This window comes from Scyliorhinus torazame, chromosome 7, assembly GCF_047496885.1.
Source record: "Scyliorhinus torazame isolate Kashiwa2021f chromosome 7, sScyTor2.1, whole genome shotgun sequence".
Lineage (NCBI taxonomy): Eukaryota > Metazoa > Chordata > Chondrichthyes > Carcharhiniformes > Scyliorhinidae > Scyliorhinus > Scyliorhinus torazame.
In genome coordinates, this window is record NC_092713.1 from 260,179,956 (window position 1) to 260,198,795 (window position 18,840).

Consider the following 18,840-nt stretch of genomic DNA (forward strand, 5'->3'; position numbering starts at 1 on the left):
ATCATTTGGTGAATTCAGAATTATAAATATTTTCAGTCGTGACTTTAACCTGATGTGCTTCTTATAAAGGTTTTGTTTTTAAGTCGTATGGATGTTAAAAAGGAAAGCTTAAAAGTTTGCTTCATGTTGTATTCTTTGGGGGTTGTATTTGAATTAATGGTTGCTAAGATGTTCACTGTATGTTTTGAAAAGGTTAACTTGAGTTCATAGAATAAACATTGTTTTGCTTTAAAAAATACTTTTCCATTTCTGCTGTACCGCACCTGTAGAGTGGGCCGTGTGCTCCCCATACCACAATCTATTAAAAGTTGTGGGTCAGGTGATCGCCATAACACACTTTGGGGTTCTCCAAATCCTGGCTCATAACAAATTGGGGGCTCGTCCTGGATAAAAGTCTATCTATTGGATTGACTTAGTGAATTTAAAGAGAGTGAGGGGTGAGCATGTTGTGGTTGCTTTTCAGGTGTGGTATTTCAGTTTAAGTAGGAAGTGTGTTGTGGACAATGGCTCTTTCAGAGGCTCTGAAGTTTTGGGGGTGGAGACGGTCACATGTAGTACCTTACGGACAGAGACTAAAGGCAGACTCTTAGATTTGGCAAAAACATTGCAGTGGAAGCATTGGAACGGGTGCAAAGGAGATTTACCAGGATGCTGCCTGGTTTGCAGGATAGGTCTTATGAGGAAAGGTTGAGGGAGCTAAGACTTTTCTCTTTGGAGCGGAGGAGGATGAGAGGCGACTTAATAGAGGTTTATAAGATGATGAGGGGGATAGATAGAATGGACGTTCAGAGACTATTTCCTCGGTTGGATGTTGCTGCTACAAGGGGGCATAACTATAAGGTTCAAGGTGGAAGATATAGGAGGGATATCCGAGGTGGGTTCTTTACTCAGAGAGTGGTTAGGGTGTGGAATGGACTGCCTGCTGTGATAGTGGAGTCGGACACTTTAGGAACATTCAAGCGGTTATTGGATAGGTACATGGAGCACACCAGAATGACAGGGAGTGGGATAGCTTGATCTTGGTTTCGGACAATGCTCGGCACAACATCGAGGGCCGAAGGGCCTGTTCTGTGCTGTACTGTTCTCTGTTTTATGTTAACATTACCTGACAAAATGCGAAAAGGTGAGGTAATTATGGCGGTGGCTAAACATTTAAAGTTGCCTCAGGTACAGTTTGACTCATTGGAAATGGCAAAAATTCAGTTACAAATTAAACAAATGGAACAAGAGAAAGAATTAACACAGCTTGGATACGAAAGAGAGAGGGGAAAAAAAGAGAGAGAGAGAGGATAAAGAGAGAGAAGAAAGGAGAAAAGAAAGAATAGCCCCAGCAGAACAAAAGAAAGAGAAAGGGAGGAAGATAGAGAGAGTTTGACCTTCAGAAAATGGCCATGAAACATGACAGTCAGTTAAAATTGGCAGACGTAAAGGGAAACGTACAGTTGGTTGATAGTGATGAGGATAGTGAGAAAGAGTGTCCAAGTTGAAGGCTTGGTGGGGATCTATTTAAATATTTCCAAGCATTGCCAAGGTTGACAAGAAGGAGGTGGAAGCCTTTTTCATTTCATTTGAGAAGGTGGCTAAACAAATGAAATGGCCACAGGACATGTGGGTATTACTGATTCAAACAAAGTTGGTAGGTTGGGCTAGTGAGGTGTTTGCATCAATACTGGAGGAGGTATCTGGGTCGTATGAGGTGGTGAAAAAATCCATCTTCGGTGCTTATGAACTAATGCCTGAAGCCTACAGACAAAGGTTTAGAGATTTAGGGAAAGAATTTGGTCAAACATACATGGAGTTTGAAAGGATCAAAAAGAGTAATTTTGGTAGGTGGATAAGGGCTTTGAAAATAGACCAAACGTATGAAGCTCTCAGAGAAATTATACTTTTGGAGGAGTTTAAAAATTCAATTCCTGATGTAGTGAGAACTCATGTGGAAGAACAGAGGGTTAAAACTGCGAGATTAGAAGCAGAAATGGCAGATGATTATGAATTAGTTCATAAATCAAAGCTTGGTTTCCGACACAGGTTTCAGCCTGTGAGGGATAGAAACTGGGGACATGAGAAATACTCAAGTGGTAAAGGTAAAGTTGATCTGATGGGAGATAATAAGGAGAGTGTACCTCAGATTAAAAAAGAAATCCAGGAGGGTGGAAAAGAAATGAAAAATTTCAAATGCTTTCACTGTAATAAACTAGGCCATGTGAAGTCAGTGTTGGTGGTTGAAGAAAAGCACTGGGAAGGCTGATGTGGTAAAACAGGATAAGACAGTGGTATTTTTTAAAGTGGTAAAGGAAAGCCCAAGGGAAGCAAAGGAGGTGCAAAAGATTGTTCAGCCTGATCAAGAGGTGATTGATAAGAAGGTGCCAGATCTCTTTAAAATAATTTAATTGTGTGGGTAAAGTTTACTCATGTGAATCAGGAGGAGAAGGTAAAGAAGTCACAATTTTAAGAGATACGGGAGCTAGTCAATCTTTAATAGTAAGAGATGAGGAGTTACGCAGTTTGGGAACAATGTTGCCAGAAAAGGTGGTAATATGTGGAATTCAGGGTGAGAGGAGTAATGTTCCATTATATAAGGTAAGGTTGGAAAGTCCAGTGAAGAGTGGTGAAGTGGTAGTAGGAGTAATAGAGAAACCATCTTGTCCAAGAACACAGTTTATCTTGGGTAATGATATAGCTGGATCGCAGGTGGGAGTGATGTCTACTGTGGTTGATAACTCAGTGGAAAATCAGACAACTGAAGGGTTGAAGGACGAATATCCCAGGATTTTTCCGGATTGTGAAGTAACAAGGTCGCAAAGTCACAGGTTAAGGCAAGAGGAGAAATCAAAGAGTGAAGATGAAGTTGAAGTGCAATTATCAGAAACGATTTTTGATCAGATGGTTGAAAAAGAACAAGAACAGGTGGAGGATGAGGCGGATATTTTTTAGTTCAGGAAAACTGGCGGTGTTACAACAAAAAGATGTAGAAATAAAACGGATGTATCAGAAAGCATACACGGAAGAGAAATCTGAGTGTATACCAGAGTGTTATTACCGTAAAAGTAATGTCTTGATGAGAAAATGGAGACCTTTACATATGCAGGCGGATGACAAGTGGGCAGACGTTCATCAAGTAGTATTGCCGGTAGGATATAGAAAGGAGGTGTTGTGAGTTGCACATGAGGTACCAGTGGGAGGTCATTTGGGAATAAGGAAAACTCAAGCTAAAATCCAGAAACATTTTTATTGGCCTGGACTACATAAAGATGTAGTTAAATTTTGGCAATCATGTCACACATGTCAAGTGATAGGGAATCCTCAAGCAGTGATAAAACCAGCGGCCTTAATATCCATTCCAGCATTTGAGGAACCTTTTACAAGGGTGCTGATTGATTGGGCAGGACCGCTTCCTAAAACAAAAAGTGGGAATCAATATCTTTTGACTATAATGGATGTGTATACTAGGTTTCCAGAGGCCATTCCAGTACGTAATATTACAGCTAAAAAGATTGTGGAGGAGCTACTTAAATTCTTTACTCGATATGGACTATCCACAGAAATACAATCGGATCAAGGATCAAATTTTACCTCAAGGTTATTCAAAGAAGTTATGGATAGCTTCCTAAAACAAAAAGTGGGAATCAATATCTTTTGACTATAATGGATGTGTATACTAGGTTTCCAGAGGCCATTCCAGTACGTAATATTACAGCTAAAAAGATTGTGGAGGAGCTACTTAAATTCTTTACTCGATATGGACTATCCACAGAAATACAATCGGATCAAGGATCAAATTTTACCTCAAGGTTATTCAAAGAAGTTATGGATAGCTTCGGAATAAAACAATTTAAATCAACTGCGCACCATCCAGAATCACAGAGAGCGTTAGAAAGGTGGCGTCAGACATTAAAGACAATGTTGAGGGCTTATTGTCACGATTATCCAGAGGATTGGGATAAAGGAATTCCATTCGTACAGCTTGCAATTGGGGATGCACCTAATGAATCAACCAAATTTAGTCCTTTTGAACTAATTTTTGGCCATGAGGTAAGAGGACCACTTAAATTGATTAAGGAAAAATTGGTGAGTGAGAAATCAGAACTTACATTATTGGATTACGTGTCAAATTTTAGGGAACGATTAAATAGAGCAGATGAATTGGCTAGACAACATTTAAAAGTTGCACAAAATGTGATGAAACGGGTCGCGGACAAGAAATCCAAAGTTCGTAGTTTTGCCAGTGGAGATAAAGTTTTAGTGTTGTTGCCAGTGGTAGGTGAACCTTTAAAAGCTAGGTTTGGTGGACCTTATCAGATTGAAAGTAAATTAAGTGAGGTGAATTATGTGGTAAAAACGGCGAATAGAAGGAAAACTCAGAGTGTGTTATGTAAATATGCTTAAAAGGTACTTTGAAAGGGAAGGAGAGAAAAAGGAGGAGGCTTTAATGATTCAAATCAAATCCAGATGATTGGAATTTGACATACCTCAAATTAAATTGGAAAACGAGAATGTTCTTAAAAATTGAGATAAATTGTTGAGTTACCTTCCAGAGGAAAAACGGACTGACCTGAAAGAGTTATTGATATCACATGGGCATATTTGTGTAGATAAATTGGGAAGTACTAAAATGGCTATACATGATGTAGATGTGGGAAATGCTGTTCCAATCAAACAACATCCATATAGATGTAACCCTTTAAAATTGGCACAGGTCAACAAAGAGATTGAGAGTGTGCTTAAAAATGGCATAATTGAAGTGGGTTGCAGCCATTGGAGCTCACCCATTGTGATGGTACCTAAACCAGACGGTTGTGTGTGGACTATAAAAAGGTTAATGCAGTTACAAGAATGGACTCTTATCCTATCTCAAGTTTGGAGGATTGCATTGAGAAAGTGGGACAATCAATTTTTATTTCCAAACCGGATTTACTCAAAGGTTACTGGCAAGTACCTTTATCTGAAAGGGCGAAGGAGATTTCAGCTTTTGTGACTCCAGATGGTATATACCAATTCAAAGTTATGCAATTTGGCATGAAAAAGCCCCAGGCACATTTCAACGGTTAACTAACAAAGTTGCTTCAGGATTACCCAATTGTGCGGTATACATCGACGATCTGGTAATTTTCAACCAGACATGGAAAGAACATTTAAAACATCTGATGGAGTTATTTGATCGACTTCAGGAGGCGGGTTTGGTGATAAATCTAGCCAAAAGTGAATTTGGAAACGCCCAGGTCACTTTCCTTGGCCATACAATCGGACAGGGTCGAATGGTCACACAGGATGTGAAACCAACAGTTATTGAGGAGTTTTGAATTCCCTCGCGACAAAGGGAAATAATGCGATTTCTTGGCATGAGTGGATTTGATCGAACATTTGTGCAAACGTTTTGTAGCGTCATTGCTCCACTGATGGACTTGCTGAAGAAGCGTAACAAATTTCGGTGGACAGCGGAGTTTCAACAGACATTTGACTGCCTGAAAGCTGTGATAACCAATGCTCCTGTTTTGGAGAATTACAAGGGACTCTGCGATCAGATTGAACTAAAGTATCTGACTTTAAAGAGAAATGCCGAGGCGTAGAGAAATGGACGGATAGTGCAGAGACCTTCTTGTCCAAAGAGACTGTCAATCAGGAAGGATTTCAGTTGGAGGAAGAAAGAAAAATGGACTATATTATTATACCTGTTTGCGAGTGTTTTTATGAAACAAAAAAGGATATTTACTGTGCGCATTTCTGAAAGGATAGTGAAAAGGTGAACAATGATACCATCTTGAAGTTGATGGTTTATGTTTTTTTCTTGGGGGCAGGTGTCATGTGAGAGTACCTTTAAGAAATGGGTGTTTATAAATGGGTATGTATATAAATATCTGTGGTGAGAGTACCTTTAAGAAATGGGTGTTTACTAATGCAGTGATGTCAGAGAGTGGGTGGAGCTGGGCTGTCTGTCAGCTTTTTAATTTCGTTTTGAGCAGGCTGCAGGGTGTGTTTTAGTTTCGTTTTCAGTGTTGGAGTTGAAGCCAGACCAAGCAGGTGTACTGCTGTTCTCTCTGCCATCAAAAGACTATATCTTGATCATTTGGTGAATTCAGAATTATAAATGTTTTCAGTAGTGACTTTAACCTGATGTGCGCTGGTCAAAGAGACACAGCCTGAGTGAGTGAGACACAGACAGAGTGAGAATTTGAAACTTGGTAATTTGGTGCAGTGAGGTAATTCGGTGAAGAGTGGGAGAAGGTGTTTTTTCCCTACTGTTTTGTTCTCTCTCTTTCTTCTGGTTTGTAACTTTTAATCAGCAGGGAGAGAACCTGAGAACATCTGAGACCCTCAGAAGGCAAGCAATTGATTTTTACTCATTTTCACTTTTATTACCTTTTCAAATTGTGTGTGTGTGGGGGGGAAAGTGAAGTGACATCACAGAAAAGCTGTGACCTGAGTGGCTGGTTGGGAATCTACACTAAATTAAAAAATTAAGCATTGGTAACAAATTAAACATAATTACTTAATTATAATTTAGAGGGGTATCTAAGCCAGATATCGGAGAGTACTATATTTAGCTTTCACATTTATAGTAGAAATCTAGTGCTAGGAAACAGATAGTTAACAGTAACTTTAAAAACTTTAATTTACAAATTAATTGACGCAATGTCAGTTAGAGGGGTGCAGTGCTCTGACTGTGAGATGTGGCAGGTCCCGGAGGCTTCCAGCGTCCCGGATGGCTTCATCTGCAGAAAGTGCACCCAACTGGAGCTCCTCACAGACCGCATGGTTCGGTTGGAGCAGCAATTGGATGCACTTAGGAGCATGCAGGTGGCGGAAAGCGTCATAGATATCAGTTATATAAATGTGGTCACACCCAAGGTGCAGGCAGAGAAATGGGTGACCACCAGAAAGGGCAGGCAGTCAGTGCAGGAATCCCCTGTGGTTGTCCCCCTCTCGAACAGGTATACCCCTTTGGATACTGTCGGGGGGGATAGCCTATCAGGGGAAAACAGCAGCAGCCAGAGCAATGGCACCACGGCTGGCTCTGATGTTCAGACGGGAGGGTCAAAGCGCAGAAGAGCAATAGTAATAGGGGACTCTATAGTCAGGGGCACAGATAGGTGCTTCTGTGGACGTGAAAGTGACTCCAGGATGGTATGTTGCCTCCCTGGTGCCAGGGTCCAGGATGTCTCCGAACGGGTAGAGGGCATCCTGAAGGGGGAGGGCAAACAGGCAGAGGTCGTTGTACATATTGTTACTAACGACATAAGCAGGAAGGGGCATGAGGTCCTGCAGCAGGAGTTCAGGGAGCTAGGCAGAAAGTTAAAAGACAGGACCTCTAGGGTTGTAATCTCGGGATTACTCCCTGTGCCACGTGCCACTGAGGCTAGAAATAGGAAGATAGAGCAGCTAAACACATGGCTAAACAGCTGGTGTAGGAGGGAGGGTTTCCGTTATCTGGACCACTGGGAGCTCTTCCGGAGCAGGTGTGACCTATATAAGGACGGGTTGCATCTAAACTGGAGAGGCATAAATATCCTGGCCGCGAGGTTTGCTAGTGTCACACGGGAGGGTTTAAACTAGTATGGCAGGGGGGTGGGCACGGGATCAATAGGTCAGAAGGTGAGAGCATTGAGGGAGAACTAGGGAATAGGGACAGTGTGGCTCTGAGGCAGAGCAGACAGGGAGAAGTTGCTGAACACAGCGGGTCTGGTGGCCTGAAGTGCATATGTTTTAATGCAAGAAGTATTACGAGTAGTGAGACGTATTAGTGAGAGGCAGCATGGTTTTGTGAAGGGGAGGTCGTGTCTCACTAACTTGATAGAGTTTTTCGAGGAGGTCACAAAGATGATTGATGCAGGTAGGGCAGTGGATGTTGTCTATATGGACTTCAGTAAAGCCTTTGACAAGGTCCCTCATGGTAGACTAGTACAAAAGGTGAAGTCACACGGGATCAGGGGTGAGCTGGCAAGGTGGATACAGAACTGGCTAGGTCATAGAAGGCAGGGAGTAGCAATGGAAGGATGCTTTTCTAATTGGAGGGCTGTGACCAGTGGTGTTCCGCAGGGATCAGTGCTGGGACCTTTGCTGTTTGTAGTATATATAAATGATTTGGAGGAAAATGTAACTGGTCTGATTAGTAAGTTTTCAGACGACACAAAGGTTAGTGGAATTGCGGATAGCGATGAGGACTGTCAGAGGATACGGCAGGATTTAGATTGTTTGGAGACTTGGGCGGAGAGATGGCAGATGGAGTTTAATCCGGACAAATGTGAGGTAATGCATTGTGGAAGGTCTAATGCAGGTAAGGAATATACAGTGAATGGTAGAACCCTCAAGAGTATTGAAAGTCAGAGAGATCTAGGTGTACAGGTCCACAGGTCACTGAAAGGGGCAACACAGGTGGAGAAGGTAGTCAAGAAGGCATACGGCATGCTTGCCTTCATTGGCCGGGACATTGAGTATAAGAATTGGCAAGTCATGTTGCAGTTGTATAGAACCTTAGTTAGGCCACACTTGGAGTATAGTGTTCAATTCTTGTCGCCACACTACCAGAAGGATGTGAAGGCTTTAGAGAGGGTGCAGAAGAGATTTACCAGAATGTTGCCTGGTATGGAGGGCGTTAGCTATGAGGAGCGGTTGAATAAACTCGGTTTCTTCTCACTGGAACGACGGAGGTTGAGGGGCGACCTGATAAGAGGTCTACAAAATTATGAGGGGCATAGACAGAGTGGATAGTCAGAGGCTTTTCCCCAGAGTAGAGGGGTCAATTACTAGGGGGCATAGGTTTAAGGTGAGAGGGGCAAGGTTTAGAGTAGATGTACAAGGCAAGTTTTTTTACACAGAGGGTAGTGGGTGCCTGGAACTCGCAACCGGAGGAGGAAGTGGAAGCAGGAACGATAGTGACATTTAAGGGGCATCTTGACAAATACATGAATAGGATGGGAATAGAGGGATACGGACCCAGGAAGTGTAGAAGATTGTAGTTTAGTCTGGCAGCATGGTCGGCATGGGCTCGGAGGGCCGAAGGGCCTGTTCCTGTGCTGTACATTTCTTTGTTCTTTGTTCTTGCTTCTGATAAAGGTTTTGTTTTTAAGTCGTATGGATGTTAAAAAGGGAAGCTTAAAGGTTTACTTAGTGTTGTATTCTTTGGGGGTTGTATTTGAATTAATGGTTGCTAAGATGTTCACTGTGTGTTTTGAAAAGGTTAACTTGAGTTCATAGAATAAACATTGTTTTGCTTTAAAAAATACTTTTCCATTTCTGCTGTACCACACCTGTAGAATAGACCGTGTGCTCCCCATACCACAATCTATTAAAAGTTGTGGGTGAGGTGAACTCCATGATACACTTTGGGATTCTCTAAACCCTGGCCCATAACAATTGTTGGATCAAAATTCTGGGAACTCCTTTTGCACTGCGGGAGTACCATTACCACACGGATGACAGTCATCCAAGGAGATGGCTTGCAAGCATCTACTCAAAGATGATTGGGAATGATCCCGTGAATTAATATTTTGAAAAATAGGCAGTCATGCCTTGGAGCCTTAAGATCTGTAATTTCCACACTAAACCTCTTTGCCCTGCTTAAAGCCTACCACTTTTGCCAAGCTTCTGACCATTTGCCTTACTATCTCCTACTGTGCCTCAAAGTCAAATTTTGTTTTGTAACACTACAGTGGATCACCTTAAGACGTTTTACTGCATCTACATAACATAACTAATGCAAGCTGTAATTGCTGCTGGTGGCAAAACAGTCCTTTTGGCCAGAGACTGCTGCTGGATGACAAAGGATTAAGTTTGTGGCATTAAAGGCCAGTGACATTGCTGGTAGCCATATTATGTGAAGTCTGTTGCTGGAGCTCATAAAATAGACAATGTGCTGTGTCTGACATTTTACACATTAACAAGTACTGAAAAATCTTGTCCCGGTTTTAATTATTTTTTTTGCTGCAGTGTCTCTACTTATATAGAGCCAGTCAGCTCTATGGATTTGTATTCAGTCTTCTTTTTGAACAAGTAATAGTAAATAAGAGGGCAGGAGCAAATTTTTGAAGTGTATGGACATACTGGAAAAGGACCCACTTCTTACCTTCCACAGCTCTCTTAAAGAAAACTTTGCAACTGCCACATGTAAGAACACCATAATGACATCCAGATGCTTCATCTGAGCAAACCAGACAGACTTTGGCAGGTGGCCCTGAGGCGGCAGTAGAAGTGGAGGCTGTTGATAAGCTTCCTTCAGATTTCAGATCCGTGCTGGAAGAAAAAAAATGTTTTTCAGTTCACATCAAAATAGTCAGATTTGCCAAACAAAAAAAAAATGCAAATTTAGTGTTTCAATTTAAATTACTTTCTGTTAAATTTGTATCACGTGCCAAGAACGGCTTATTTCGCACTGATACAATTTAGTTCTCTGAAATGACCACTCCAAACTTTAATGTTTAAACACAAAGTTTTGTGCAAGTTTCACCAAACCAATACTGGGAATTTGCTGGCAGCATTACAATTCACTTTGCAAAACTAATGAAACTTCGGACTTTTCATTTTGCAAATCCCTTTTGAGTTTCCAATAACTGTGACAAGTACCGTTCAAGGGAGCCCATGCTGTTGCATCATTTTCCTGATTTCAGTGTATTAAGTTCTCTACCTTGGACCCCTGGCACCAATTAATCTGTGCTAAGACCTGTTTGTTCATTCTCTTTTCCCAAATTATCAACTGATCTTAAAGTCACTATACATTTCGTTTCTCTGACATTCCATTACGTTTACTGTGCCTTTAATCTAGTTCAAGTTTATTTTCCGACTGATTCTTGAAAGCTGTCTTTAAATGAAAGGCATCGCCAGAACAGGATTATCCTATAGCAACTGTAAATTTATTAGTCAAAATTTCCAAAATTCTCATGCAATTATCCAAATATCATAGGAAGGCAAGAAAAAAATGGAATGGATCACAGCATATATATCAATATTTACAGAAAATATATTGCTACTTCATGTAGGCTACATCAGTGTGGCTATATATTGAAGCAGAATGGACACACGCAAGAAAATAGGACACTCGGTACTGCGCATACCTCCACTGCATTAACTCAACGCCATTATATTAAGCAGCTCTTCCCGGAGGATTTTTCCTGCCTGGTTGATGCTTTGTAACTACAAAGTTGAAAATTAATTTGTTTTATTAATAGATTCCATCTCACTGAGGGGGCTTCAAGCCAATTCACATCCAACAACTTAGCTCTGAAAAGTCTGCTCACTTAACAACTGTGGCACATTTCACCAGAGCAGCAGAGATGATCTACAACATTCTAAAACAACCCATAATATTCTTAAAAAGCTAATTTGCCCTCTCTCCCAATGCTAACGGATCTTTATAAAATTCCAGGATCTGGATGTGCATCTTCACCAAAAACTAATCAATTCTTCCTTGGGGTTTTTTCCTAATTGTATACCAAGTTTCGTTGAAATCTGTCCATTGGACTTTTGAGATGTATAAGAGAGAAACAAACTAAGAAACAAGGGCAAAACATTGGGGGGCGATTCTCCAAAATGGAGACTAAGTGTTCGCGCCGTCACGACAGGTTCTGTCCCCCACAGGGGGCCAGCACGGCGTCGGAGCGGTTCACGCCGCTCCAGCCTCCCTTCCTGGCGCTGCGCCAACCCACACATGCGCAGTTGGGCCACGCCAACCTGCGCATGCACGGGGGACTTCTTCAGCGCACCGATCCCTACGCAACGTGGCGTGGGGGTTCAGGGGCCGGCCGCGCAACAAAGTAGGCACGGGGGGGGGGGGGGGGGGGGGGGGAGGAGGCTGGCCCACCGATTGGTGGGCCCCGATCGCAGGCCACACCCCATTGGAGCCCCCCCCCGGTGAAGGAGCGCTTTTCCCCGCCTCACAGGCCGCCCCCCAACCCTTTGCGCAGAGTTCCCACCGGCAGTAACCAGGGGTGAACGGCGTCAGCGGGACTTGCTTTTTCTGCACGGCCACTTGGACCAACCGGGCCGGAGAATAGGCGGCCCCGCCGATTCCAGAGGCCCGCACCGCGTCAAACGAGCCGGCGAAAATGGCGCAGATTCTCCGCACCTCGGAGAATCGCGCGCCGTTGTAGGGGCGTCGTGGCACGGTTGCGCCGATTCTCTGGCCCGGCGCGGGGCTTGGAGAATCGCACCCAACACCTCTACAAAACTCCAGCCCAGAAGTAAAAATCTGTTGTTAATTCCATAAATTTTCTTTGTTACTCATACACAAGGCCATCTCTGAAATATTTATTGTATCCTTCATCACCCACATCCATTTCCAACTCACGAGATTCTGCATCTTCCCTGAGGAAAACTCGAAGTCATTTACAACTACATATTTAAACTTTAAATTGTGCATTTTCTGACCCTTTCTACACCATGACACTTCTACAACTGTCATGTTCCCCATCCACACTCTCACCACAACCCTCAAAACTCTTGGTCCCAACAAAACCTTTACTCTCTCCCATTTCACTCTAGTGCTTGGGTAGTCCTAATCTTTGATTTCTCAACTCCAAAGGTCTGGACTTGAGCATTTTCAGTGCACATCAGGTTTAGTCATCCATTGCCACATATAGCACTATTGAGCCTTGTTCTTCTCTGCCAAAACTGGCCACTATTTTAAGATCACTCTTCAGAACCTCTGCCCTCCACTTTCCCTTCCAACAAGTACAAGGAATTTGTATAAAACTGAAGTCATTCATCTAACTTCCTTTCTTTCCCACCAAGCTAAACCTCCCAGATTTACTCACAGCCCTGACCTAAGTCTTTCTCCCATTTACCCTCATATCTTTTCCATCTATGAAGTGTACCTCCTAATCTCTTGATCCCATTCTTATCTAGCTGACCTCAAAACTTCCCTTCATGGCATCTAATGTTAGATTATGTTTTAAAATGGTTCTTCTGCCCCCACTTAGAAAATCTGCCCCTTGACCCTTCTGTCCCTGCAAGCTACTGTTTCACCTACAATCGCCCTTTTCTCTAGTACATGTTGTTGCCTCCCAAATCCATACCCAACTTTCCCATGACTTCAACTTTTAATTTCTCCACTGAAGTGCCCTCCCTGCCATAGTATTTGTCTCCTAGCTACACAAAATCCACTGAGCAAGAGAATGGAAATGTGTTTCGCATCACATCCTTTGTCTCTTGAAAATAATTAAGCAAATTATAAAACAACTAGTTACCGTCATGTCACCATATGCAGTGGTGTTATCAAGTGAAAAACAAGGATTAAAACAGAGTTGATGCAATATATCATGTAGGTGCAGCTTTTTATCCATGCACCTAGGACAAATTCTTAACAATGGGAATTTGGTGTAGTGAGTGAGAAAGTGCTATCTGGCCTAGTTTTTACAAAAATGAGTGGAAGGAAAGAAAGAAACCTAGAAGCATTAATTAGGTGAGCTGGCAGGTGATTAGGGAGTTAAAAGTTTTTTTCTCTCTTTAAACTGGGATAGTACATTAAACTAGTACTTATGATATATGAGTATTATATTAAATTTATAGCATGATTAAACTCCATAACAAAACTACAGATGATCATTGAATAGTGTTGCAAACTTCAAAATTAATTCATTGAATGTAACAGTATAAAGATGACAGGGTAGGTGATATGTTTCAGCTGCAGCATATGCGTGCTAGTGGACGCCTGTGTGATCCACGCCAATCACATCTGCAGCTCAAGGAACTTTGGCTCTGAGTTGATGGACTGGGGTCCAAGCTTCAGGCTCTGCGGTGTATCTAGAAGGGGGAAATATACGTGGGCATGTTGTTCCAGGAGGCAGTCACATCTCTTAGGCTAAGTCTTTCAGATTAGGTCCGTAGTCAGGAACAGCAATGTGTGGCTGCAAGTGAGGCAGGTATGGGAATGCAGAAGGTAGCAAATGAGGAGTCTCAGCCCTTGCAATTGTCCAACAGGTCCACGTTCTTGCGGCTTGTAAGAATAAAAGGAGGGATTGTAGGGTAGATGAGAAAACTGCCACAGCACCATGATACAGCAGGCCATTCAATTGGAGTACAAAGGCAGGGAGACCATAGACAGGGAAATTATAACGTTCTGTGCAGCCAAGATAGCGTGTCCCAAATACAATGCTGTCTGTCTGGTGCCTGGGTGCCAAGTACATCTCTTCAGGAGTGGAGAGAACTTAGGGTGAGACTTAACACTTTTGGGGGCTGCATGCTCCCCCTCTTTGTGGGGGCACCATGTCACCCGCCCTCTCATGAGGTGACAGCCCACCTCCAATGACATGGATCCCCACCTCGAATTACATAAATGCCTTCCTGACAAAACCCACCCTCAGCTTACACAATACAAGGCACAGAAACTCAAAATCAATGCTTGACAGACTGCTTTACTGCTCATAAGTTCATAAGAGCAGAATTAGGCCACCTGGCCCATTGAGTCTGCTCCGCCATTTGATCATGTCTGATCTCATCCTGGCCTTAACCACACCATCATGCCAGTTCTCAAAAACCCTTCAACCCATTACCAATTAAAAATCTTGTCTAACTTGGGCAGCACGGTGGCGCAGTGGTTAGCATTGCTGCCTCACGGCGCCGAGGTTCCAGGTTCAATCCCGGCTCTGGATCACTGTCTGTATGGAGTTTGCACATTCTCCCCGTGTTTGCGTGGGTTTCGCCCCCACAACCCAAAAACATGCAGGGTAGGTGGATTGGCCATGTTAAATTGCCCCTTAATTAGAAAAAATGAATTGGGTACACTAAATTTAAAAGAAAGAAAAAAAAAAAATCTGTCTAACTCCTCCTATAATTTACTCACTGTCCCAGCATCCACTGCACTCTGGGGAAGCGAATTCCACAGATTCAGAACACTTTGGGAGAAGCAGTTTCTCCTCAAATCCATTTTAAATTTGCTACCTCTCTTCCCAAGACTTTGGCCTCCTGTTCTAGAATGCCCCACAAGAGGAAGCATCCATTCCACGTTTATTTTATCCATACCTTTAACTTATAACAACAACAAGCCTGTACGAATTGATAAATTGAAATCCAAGCCTATCTGTTGTCAGCATGACATTAGAGATGGTCAATATTTGTGATGTGTCTTGTGAGGCAAGCAAAAATAAACTGGCTGATGAGCAACAGAGTGGAGAACTCAGCCAATGATATAAAAATAATCTTTATTGTCACAACATTAACACTGCAATGAAGTTGCTGTGAAAAGCTCCTAGTCACCATATACCTGTTTGGGTACACAGAGGGAGAATTCAGAATGTCCAAATTACCTAACAGCACGTCTTTCAGAATTTGTGGGAGGAAACCGGAGAACCCGGAGGAAACCCACGCAGATACAGGGAGAATAGGCAGACTCCACAGTGACCCAAGCCGAGAAATGAACCTGGGACCCTGGATATTTTGACTTGATTTATTATTGTCACATGTATTAGTATACAGTGAAAAGTATTGTTTCTTGCATGCTGTACAAACAATGCATTACCGTACATAGGGAAGGAAGGAGAGACTGCAGCTGTGAAGCAACAGTGCTACACACTGTGCTACCATGATATAACTGCAGCAGAGGCCAGTGCAGGACAGATTGAGACAGTAAAAGTCCACTGCAGGAGCAAATGTAATGCCCAATCCAAGTGTAATATCAGTGGCTTTGCTGGCAACTGTCTTGCAGGATTTGTCCAGAAGTGTTAAGAAACTTTCTGAAAGCCAGTAAAGAGTGATGGGGAATGGTGGTTACTCACCAGTTATAACGGTCTGCGTGACCACTAGCCATTAGATCAGACCAGCATATGTTCTCTTGAAGAACACAGTTTAGAATGAAGAACATGGTAGAGGGACAGATTTTTTAGATTTTCTTGCTTCAGTTGTTTGCAATCTATGGCAACTTACATTAGATAGCTTTTCTTTTGCATTTTTCCTTAAGTTCAGAAAACTACATCAATGTAGGTGGAATCTTGTAAGGATGCAGTTTCAATTGTCAGTATTGCTGAACATGTCAAATGTTCATGACTCATCGTATTCCACAATTATCCACTCTTTTCAATACAGAAAAAGAACGTTCACCGGAAGCATTTGTGACAGGTATTGCTAAAATGATCTTCACGGGCGAAATTCCCCGGCCCCCCGCCGGGTCGGAGAATCGCCGGGGGCTGGCGTGAATCCCGCCCCCGCTGGTTGCCGAAGTCTCCGGCACCGGATATTCGGCGGGGGCGGGAATCGCGCCGCGCCGGTTGGCGGGCCCCCCCGCTCGATTCTCCGGCGCGGATGGGTCGAAGTCCCACCGCTAAAATGCCTGTCCCGCCGGCGTACATTAAATCACCTACCTTACCGGCGGGACAAGGTGGCGTGGGCGGGCTCCGGGGTCTGGGGGGGTCGCGGGGCGATCTGGCCCCGGCGGCTGCCCCCACGGTGGCCTGGCCCGCGATCGGGGCCCACCGATCCGCGGGCGGGCCTGTGCCGTGGGGGCACTCTTTCCCTTTCGCCTCCGCCTCGGTCTCCGCCATGGGGCGGCGCGATGCCCGTCTGATTTGCGCCGTTTTGGGCGCCAGTCGGCGGACATCGCGCCGCTTCCGGAGAATCTCGCCCCCGGTGTGGAAAGGTTACCTGCAAACCATCACCTCCATGTGAGCACAAATCAGCTGGTGGTCTTGAAGCACAGAGCTCATCGATAAAATGAACAAATTGTTTCACTTCATCTTTAGCAAGATTTGTGTCCATGTCCTCCTGGTAGAATTCAATTAACATCTTACTGCAGCAGCTCTGAGCATTCTCATCCAAACTTTTGTCAAAAAGCACACAAAATAATTCAAGTCTTCTTCAGAGATTAATTTCTACTCTGCAATTGCATCATTACTGTGTCACAAATAACATTGACAATCTCAACGATAATCTTCTCTTTCAAAGTGATTTAATTGTCTCTATTTCATCAAAAAATTACTTCCTGTGTTGTGTACGTTATCATTATTCTTTGTTAATGTCAGGTCCTCTACTTCCATTGGAAGTCATTTTGAACTTCCATGACAAACCTTCTAACTGAGGCTAACAATTGTGATGTATCAACATTTTGCGGTGATTTGCTGGCAGCATTAATTGTTTGAAGTGAGCTATTCCACAAAACAGTAAAAACTGTACTTTTATACTTTTCAAACTTCTCTAAGCAATTTGCTTTAGCTTTCTGAATTAGATGTGGCTATATCTGATAAGCATTCCTTTATATCAACAAAATTCACTTTCAAAGCCAGAACAGCATCTGCATGAGCAGACCACCAGGTGTCACAAACTATTTTGACTGTTAAATGTTTTCCATATGCCTGCTCCTAGCGTGATTTCAGTTTCTTCCACCAATACGTGGAAACCGAAAAGAAGCCATATACGTTTTGAACAAAGTCAAAAAAATGTATGGCTGCCTCATACGATTCAGCTGCTGCTTTGCAGAATAAATTCAAGGAGTGATTGGAACATAGAATGAATAATGCACAGAGGCTTGCACGGTTCAGTCTTGCTTGTAGACCTGAATATTTTCCTGCCATATTTAGGGCATTATCAAAGCTCTGTCCATGACAATTTTTGATGCCCAAACCTAAATTTGAAATTATATCCCAAATCATTATCCTCAGGTACTCAGAACTGTGGATTGGAGCTGGAGAAACCAGAGTGATCACTCTACAACTTCACATCGCTGGTCACTTATCTTAAAATTCATGTTAATTGGTCCACATGACTCACATCTGCTATTGAATCAACTATTATGGAATAGTAGTTAGCACCTTTGACTTTATTAGCAATTGGTTTCTGAGCCACTCTGCCATTATAGTGATGAGGTCATCATAGTTTCAGTGCATTAAAAAGTTACTCTTTCCCGAGCCACAATATTGATAACTTTTCAAATGCTCTTTCAGAAGCTTGTAAATTTCATGGAGGTATTCAAGGCAGGCTAAAAAATTATTTCAGATAAGTTACATCTTTGAACGAATGCACACACTTTTAGAAGTTTCATGATCAGTAATAATATCTCTTCCAACATTTCTCAGTTAGAGTACCCATTGACAAATGATTATTTCCCTTTACTAGGGTCAGGGAATAATTTGCAAACATAACAATAGACTGCCTTAGAGGTTTCTGAAGAAAAAAAATCACCCTATTTCTTCTTTTCATCATGCCACTTCTCTTCACCCTCAGCCAATGGGACTCATGAAGACTTCCAAACTGCTTTTGGCCTCGAACCTCAAACTCCTTTCTCAGAGTTTCCATGTTATTTATGTTCTCTGGTCTATTTATTACAAAATATTCAATCACACCCAGTGTAAGAGATTTTGGTCACACGGCAATGTCTTCAGGGTAGGTTTCTTCCCTCACTTCAGCAGCAGAAGAAGAACAATAAGCTTGAGCAGTATCTTGTAGTTCCATTCCTATTTCAGAGGCCACATTATATTTACGTTTCTCAGGCGATGTGTTGTTTCCGGCAGGTTGAAGTCACCAGGCAACCACCAAAACCTTAATGGATGTTGTTGTTGAGGATGAATGTGCAGTTTGGGCCTTTTAAAATAAGTGCCAAATAGTCTTTTGCCTAGCTTCGGCCTCTTGCCTCGCCTTCAACTTCCTGCGTTTTGGATTGCCAGATTCATAGTGTCTCTTCACATTGATGGGGATGATCTCATGATTTCAGCGATTCATGAACCTTCTGTCGAGTGAAGCCTGATTGTCTAAGCTGCTCAAAAGCAGTGACGAATTAAACAAAGTTTATGAGTTGGTAGGGGGGGGTGTGATCATCAGAAATTGTGAAAGGAATTGGATGAGCCAGAGTTCACTGCCAAAATCCTACCAGAGTAACTGGCTGCTGGCAATCATTTTTCGAAAAGCTGTGATGCCGATGGATGGTTA

General features: G+C 42.8%; 1 protein-coding gene across 2 annotated transcripts in view; it reads right to left on the reverse strand.

Moving 5' to 3' along the window:
- Positions 1-18,840, reverse strand: part of LOC140426994 (glucocorticoid receptor-like) — a 170,231-nt gene that overhangs the window by 64,992 nt on the left and 86,399 nt on the right. For both annotated transcript variants that reach the window (XM_072512350.1, XM_072512349.1), the window contains exon 3: positions 10,061-10,227. In XM_072512350.1, coding sequence (XP_072368451.1) covers positions 10,061-10,227 — 167 coding nt within the window. The remainder of the gene's footprint in view (positions 1-10,060; positions 10,228-18,840) is intronic.